Raw genomic sequence first — 7,863 nt, forward strand, 5'->3', positions numbered from 1 at the left:
CGGAACGAGGTCGTACCTGATACTCGGGTCGGGCCGGAATTGTTCGGCTTCCAGAAAGTACAAGTGTGCGTGAACCCGAAAATTGCGGGTGCCTGATCGGCTTGGAAATTGTTTCGGATTGTTTGGATTATCGACCGTGAATTGGTTGTGTTCGCAAATTGTTGTATCCGATCATCTTAGTACTTGAAAATTGTGTATGATGAACCTACAGATTTTAATAGAATTTCTTTATCAAAACGGACATTTCATATGCAACGAACTTGTGACATAAAAATTGTCGGGATTGTCGGAGGAAATTTCTTTGAATGCTAAACGACATTTAGGACACTTCTGTGAAGATTTTAAATACCATGAGAGTTCATAAAACTTAATCCTGTTTCCGGAATGGCTCCCGCTCAACGGAGATCTTTTAAGCAAGTATCGTATTGAAGTTTTATTGCAGGAGTGCGTAGAATTACGCGACCGTGAATTGGATGTGTTCCCAAAATGCTGTATCCAATCGTTTTAGGACTTGAAAATTGTCTATAATGAACGCACAGATTTTAATATAATTTCTTTATCAAAACGGACATTTCATATGCAACGATCTCGCGATATAAAAATTGTCGGGATTGCCGGAAGAAATTTCTGTGAATGTTAAACGACATTTAGGACACTTCCACGAAGGTTTTTATATTTTTATATTACTTGTGTGATATTGTGCGGATCTCGCGAATGCGGAACTTCCGAACGACTTCTTCTCTTTTCGCTCTAATCAGAACGTAACGCCGCCGGCTATAATCGCGTTTGCAGAACGGCTCCTCCTCGACGGAGATCTTTTAAGCATAACGTATCGAAGTTTTATTGCAAGAGTACGTAATATTACGCGGCGGAGCAAGGCTGTTTCCTCTAGAATATTGTACTGTAATCTCCGAGCGAAGATGAGGCGATGATGGCATTCCCAAGGTTCCCGTATATTCACTGTATCTCGTATGGTTTTACCGATGAAGAGGATGGAATCTCTGATGATGCCACCGGCAGAGATGCATCGCCTTGTTCCGAAAAATTTGTGTCTCGACAGACAATTTTGACCATGATTGCTCGTGCTTCGGCAAAGTGGCTTTCAAAATGAAACACTTTAATACCGAACGAGAAGGATGATCGCCGAGAACAGGTTTTGATTGGAGAAATTGATGTTCACGTTGCCCGATGAAAATTTTAAACAATTTATTAATCCGTTGACATATTGATTTGTCGTTCGCGCGAGCTTTACAATGAATTTTCGTATAAATACGAAACAGATATGATCGTGGGATGATAATTAGCATGTTGCTGCGAATATAGGTCGTTGATGTTAAATAATATTTCACGTGGGCAAGCAATCAGCTTTCAGATATTTTATTTTACAGTTGTTCAAATTATAAAGACGATTTCATGGGAATCGATTTGCTAGACTTTTTTTATCCAAGTAAATTTATTATATTATACCAGTCACAGAGAGTTTTAATGTCAAACCATAATTTTACTAAAATAGGTTTTATCATGTAAGTCGATTTGATAGACTTGTTTATTCAAGTATATCTTTTATAATATACTAGTCGCTTTTAATGTCAGGTAAATTTAGCATCAAACCGCGGTTTTACTAAAATAGATTTCATAATGTAACAATGCCAGCTCGAGTCCCGGGCCGACTCCAGTTTCCGGAAGCAACATTGCAGAGTATGCAAATACATACATACGTACCATATACGTAGGGAAGCGAAGCTGGCCAGAAATTTAATTGTTTAAATTTGTACGAATTGTCGCAGATGCAATGGCATTATGGAAACTTAGACAGAGCAATGTAATGATGGATATTATCAAAGGAAATACAACGATTGTTTAGAAGAACAATCTGAGCTAAGATTGTTTGGATTCGAAAGATGAAGACCTTGTAGGGGCAAACAATGATCAGGGAAAATATTTTCAGTCGGGGAAAGTACAGCAGAGAAAGAGGAGAGAGCGGTAGGAGATGTGAAGCTGGCACTGTAAACTTAAAATACCTCGGTGGCTATTCGCAGAGAGCAATAATGTCCGGAATCGTTATTAAAACCAATATTGCAATCGATATTACTGTTCTGGAACCGATACCAGAACCGATATCATCACGATTCTGGAACCAATAGCAGAGATCGATATTATAAACGTTCAGGAACTAATATTCAACGGTTCGATCAACTAATTACGAAAAAGCAAATTTTGAACGTTAACTTAAACTTTCGACGTTTTGATCCATGTGTGGATCCTTTTCAAGAAAGTAGAAAAACTGCGTCTGAGAAAGATTTTATAATGTAATTGCTTTTTCGTAATTAGTTGATCGAACCGTTGCGCCGAGAACACTAACATATTATTCATTGTAATTCGTCGATGCGTAATGAGGCCACTTTGTATTCGCTTCGCTCTTTTTAATCAGCAGAGCAATTAAGAGCGCCTTTAATCAAAGCCCTCCAGTTTTTCATAATACGAGCAGGGAGACACAATATAACAAGATATAGAATTCTATTCGAATTTATCCAACCGTGACAAGCTGGTGATAACCGGCCGGAAAAGCGTCGCAAGGGTAGAAAACTTACCCATCGTCCTTCTTATCATTGTTCCACATCCGCAACCGCGAGGAACAACAAAGTCGAAGAACATTTAGAAAGTCTGCTTATGGATTAAAGAAACGTAACGACACTTGTTCAAGAAAACATCATCTTTGCTGTGGATATCGTACTACAAATTTATTCCGTTGGTATTGATTTCGGTCGGGAATGTATTCGCAGGAGTGGCCGTGAAAAACGACAGAATTTCTCTGGGATCGCACTTTCCGAAAGAGAAGCTTTCTATTTTGTTTAATAAGACGTTGATCGATACGGAGGATAAAGAAGGAGAGCGCGACTGGCAGGGGGTTCTATCCTGAGGGATGACACACGATATCTCATGATTCTGATTCTCAAGGACCGTCTAAGTCTAAGAGGATCACAGATGGACGGCCGAATCGCGGAGGGGAACGGGGATTGGTCATTTGCACGGCGCTTCTGGCTCTCGCAGCCAGCAATCGAGAAGATAAAGAAACGTCTTAGCCGCGGGAAAATTGAATCGGAGAGTTTTCTGAAAAATTCATCGAGTCGAGGACGAACTCGGAGAGGGAACGGGGAGAGGGGGGGACGTCGAGGAAGACGTACAAAGTCTCGGTTCCCCACTCGGTAGAACAAACTTCGCGTTCCAGCCTGTTCAAAGTTTGTCTGGGTTCTTGTTCCCGCGGCTGACAAACTAATCGCAAAATTTTTGCGCGCTTCAGCCTCGCTGCAGCGTGCAGGCGCTCTGCACTGGCTCCGCTGTAGATGCACAGTCATCCCAAACGTTTTCTGCAAGCGTTTTCGTTGAACGAATCTCTGGTTGCTTTTTACCGTTCGCTAGAGATGTTAATTAGCGATACCTAGACGCCTATACGGTGAAAACGAGAGGAACATTTTTATACTGAGTGTTCCAGAAACAATTTTCTAATACTAATCAATTTCATGTTCGAAGAAGTTGTCTTTTTTCTATTATGGATATCTACTGTTTGTAAATCGCAGTTTTTCACGAATTCACAGTTTCCAGATTCACAAAGATGCTGTTATATCGTAAAAATTGCTGTACCATTATTCAAAGTATTGTTTACATTATTAATTATGTCGGTATCTAATCAATAGACTGTAGATTTTATGCATTTATGACAAAAATGGACACGTACAATTTAAAGCAGCGGACATGTTAAAAGTACTGAAGGACATCGACGTATTAGTTTCAGCTTAATAAGATAATTAAAAGTAGAATTCAATTTTTATTTGGCTCGTATGTCCTGCAATCAATGCAAACATGTTTTATTTTGCATAAAGATCCGCAGTCTACTAATCAATTTCCAAATATTTAAGCATTGTACGAGGTATTACATCAGTTTCACATCTATGAAAAGAATAAAATCGTATAGAATGGAATTATTCCCAGGATCGGGAGAAATGTTTAAAGCTGGCTTCGTTAAGGGTCTTCATTTTATTAACCCTTTGCACTCGGAACTGTTTCAACACAAAAACTAAACATTTCTTCTGACCTGGAATAATTCCATTCTATACGACTCTGTTCAAATAACTTACCCATGCAATACTCAAACGTTTAGTAATTTATTTCACATAAGATAATTTGATAACATAAGCCAATTGTTCTACATCACTGATATAGCAATATTTAGCGGTGCCTCGGAGTCGCCACTCGAGTTCTAAAAGTTAAAACAGTTTCGCAGGCACTTGCTCGTAAAGACGTGAATTATGAAGAATTCACTTAGGCTATTAAGACGTTGCAAAGCTAGATACGATCGAAACAAGCGCCGACCTATTTAACAGGCCTAACCACAGCAAATAACTCTCGAACTTTGCCCGAACCCAAAGCCCCGAGATTAACTACGGTGTGTGATGAAATTATTAGATCCACAGCGTGGAAAACTGATTTTTCGACCGTGCGAAATGTACATTTAACACTTTATCTACCGGTAGCTATCAATAGGTGTTTCAATAATTGTGCTGCATCAAATGGAGAAGCTTGAAAATCTTCTTCTACACAATAATCCCGGAGGAAATTATTGGATTTTGTTATTGAAGGATTCTTTTAAAAAATCCTCAGCCATGAACCATAAACTTCGCGTTAATATATTAAATGTACATTTGCAATTTTCATTTATAAACCAAATGGTTCCGAAATTTCGATCATCGACTGTAAACAAAAATAATGAAAGCTAAATAAATACCGTTGGATTGGTCAGTACGAGGACAGCGCTCCTCAGGTGCAGCAGGTTGATGGTCTTCGTTCTCTTTCCATTGTTAGCCTCCTCTCGCATAGCCGACGTGGGTACATCGAACGAAGATTGTCTGGACCTGGACCCGTTGTCTTTTCCAATTTTGCCGATCCTCTGTCGATCGTTACCTTCGTCGCTGCTCTCGTCCACATAGCTGGGTTTGAATGGATCTCTGGAGAAAGGACATGCCATTTTGTTTGTATCGGCCCTGGAAGAGATCGGCGATTCGTGGTCACGCAGGACAGTGGGTCCTCCTTATCGCTCTAATCGAAGAGTGCCCGTGTTCTTAGCCGTTTGCTCTTTAAATCTCTCAGAGCGAGCCTTTGTCGGATGGTTCACTTCCGTTCGAGCGTGTACGGGCTACTTTTGCACCTCTCTATCTTGTCTGGTCCCAGTGTCAACCGATTCTCTAGCATCGTTGCTTCAGAACCCGCGCCGGACCGGACACCTGCCGCAACGACCATCCGCCCTCGTGTTCCAGGCCGCAGCTAACGACGCTATCATTTCACTTATTACTGGCAGGCGCGCTTATCGCAGTCCGTGTTACCGCAATGCAATCAGCACTTACCACCCGGCGTCCTCTCTACGATCTCACCGGGTCAGCCAGCGGTGCACGCGGTTACATACCATCCCCTAACACGGGGATCAGAGTCCTCCGTCCCTCTCAGCTTTGCTCCTTCTCTGTCTCTCTCTCTCGCTGGACGCCTCGCAAAACAATCAGCCCAGGCTCTCTCTCTCTCACTTTGACTGGGGTTCTTCTCCCTCCTTCGTCTTCTCGTGGAACACGCTCTAGCAACCTACACGCGCACTCCAACGCTGATGATAAACCGCCAAGAACGTTAAAGATCCGTTGATTAAACGACTCGTTCTTCCAATGAGAATTCGCGCGCGTTCAAACCTTTTCACCGAATACAGTGTGCAAGGATCCGACGTTGATTTGCAAGCACGCTACGTACGATGCCGTGTCGGAGCGCGTAGCGCCATACTAGTCGCGGATTGACCGAGGCGCAGCGAGCAGCGCCGAGTCGCCGTTCCCCGGGTGGAAGGGGGTGAACAGAGAGGATGAGAGGGGAACGATGCTTGCTGGATACCCGAGGGGGCGTCGAGGAGCGTCGAGGCGCCACGATGAACGCCGGTGGAAACGCCTGCGCGAATTTTCAACCCCTCTCGACCGACCGAGGCACCGGCTTTTTCTCTTTACATGCAGCTCTTTCAACCGCAAACGAAAACCTGCGAGTATGCTCTACTTGCATGACTCTCAGACTCTCTGCCTGATGGTATCTTTGCCTGCTGCGATTGCAAATGCATCCTTGATACTTTTTGCCGATCGATGCGGTATTTGCACGTAATTAGGAAAGTGAGCTAAGTTTGTATTCCTCGTTTCGAGATGTTTGAAGGAAAGGGATGGTAACGCTTAATGAATACCATATAGTGTTGAAATAACAAGCACTATCTTTTGAATTAATTTAGGCACATATAATGATTGGAAGTTGCATTTGAATTTCGATTTAAATATAATGATTGAAAGGTGAATTTGTATTTAGATTTAAATATAATGATTGAAAGTTGAATTTGAATTTCGATTTAAATATAATGATTGAAAGTTGAATTTGATTTTAGATTTATACATAATGATTGAAAGTTGAATTCGACTTTCGATACGAATATGTGTGGCCATAACGGCAGCCCTGCTGGCGAGTTATTAACGTAATGTGCGATAGTGGTAGAGAAGTCGGAGGTCGTCCGATTGACAGCATCGGACACACGTCGTCGTCGATGGAACTCGATCGAGTTCGTTGTCAGAGGACCCACGTTTCCAGGTTTGAACCACTACCTCTGCCGTTGCCCTTTGCGACAAAGCGCTCGCTTTAAAGTAGTCTCGATGCTGTTGCTGCCTCGACGCCTTTGAAACTAGCGTGGGGTCAGGAAGCTTATTGATAGGTGATCTGGGTCATGGACTAGGGTGGGGGCTCTCTCAACTGTCTTTCTTAGGACGGCGCGTTGCGAGCTGCTTTGGTTACAGATGGGTCCTCGATAATTTTGGTAATTACGGGCAAGTTTCCTCTAACACTGTTACATCATTTCGTCTTCACCCGATGAAGACGTTTTAATCACTGCAACAGTAAAGAAAATGATAAAAACTCTTCCTTCTTCACTTGGCCAGTCTTTTTTCCAGGAAATTTCGAGTTCCCACAATCGACCCAGATTGAAAACCATTCCGGTGGTGTCGGGAATCGACGGTAACGATCGAATTCTCGGACGACACTTGGCGGCGGTTGCGAGACGTTCACAGTACGTTTGCTTCCGCAATTCCCATTTCTGCGCGTCAGGTCGCGGTCGAGTTTGAGGATTTGCGGAACGGCTAATAATTCTCCGGAGCAGTGTGCTGGCCGGTGAAGTTCGGCCGTTTTATCCTTGGGTTTCTCGAGAGAAAGAGATAGAGTGATACAGAGGAGCACCGCCGGAATTCTCGGAATTCGTTCGTTTTATCGGTGTCAAAGAAGAATGAAGACTATCGGCTGGTTTACCCAGCATTTTTCCGATAGAGCCGGCCGAATCCAGAAATTTCCGGAGCATTTCGGAATGGTTTTCGCCGAGGAGTCTTGTTTAAAGGGGCAAACTCCCGTTTCCAGGATTACAAGGGTGCAATGATGCAAGTTACGCCTTGTAAACGTAGAAATAGGACTTTCGCGGACTAGATTGATCTTTTATCTAGCCCTTTTGTCTATTTGAAACGAGTCTACCCTCTTGAGGGACAAACCGGTTCCGTTAGAGGCGGCCCGCGCAATTAAAGCATCGCCAGCCCGTGTCCCGGCATTCGCATGCCCGCAAATTTCTCCGTTTACCGGCACGGCACGACGCACAAGCTGGAAACGCTGCCACAGTACAATTCGCGTGAGAGATTATTGTGCTAGCTCGGCTGTTTACTGCGGCTCCGACATCCGACCGACTCCCTCGTTGCCGTTTTCGCCATGGTCGCCCGTGAGATACTAGCGTCTTAATTAAATTAACAATAGCCACTGTTTTCTATG

General features: G+C 43.1%; 1 protein-coding gene across 2 annotated transcripts in view; it reads right to left on the reverse strand.

The window, feature by feature from the left end:
- The window catches only part of Gycalpha99b (guanylate cyclase 1 soluble subunit alpha 2), a 63,210-nt gene extending 57,320 nt beyond the window's left edge, over positions 1-5,890 (reverse strand). Inside the window, exons 1-2 of one of the 2 annotated variants that reach the window (XM_076438714.1) lie at positions 5,400-5,890; positions 4,784-5,328 (exon numbers count right to left, since the gene is read on the reverse strand). In XM_076438714.1, the coding sequence (XP_076294829.1) occupies positions 4,784-5,023 (240 nt within the window). In that variant the 5' untranslated portion in view covers positions 5,024-5,328; positions 5,400-5,890. Of the gene's footprint in view, positions 1-4,783 lie in introns of both variants that reach the window. The other variant, XM_076438704.1, reaches the window with a different exon arrangement.
- Positions 5,891-7,863: the final 1,973 nt, after the last annotated feature.

The sequence above is a fragment of the Lasioglossum baleicum genome, chromosome 2, assembly GCF_051020765.1.
Source record: "Lasioglossum baleicum chromosome 2, iyLasBale1, whole genome shotgun sequence".
Taxonomy (NCBI): domain Eukaryota; kingdom Metazoa; phylum Arthropoda; class Insecta; order Hymenoptera; family Halictidae; genus Lasioglossum; species Lasioglossum baleicum.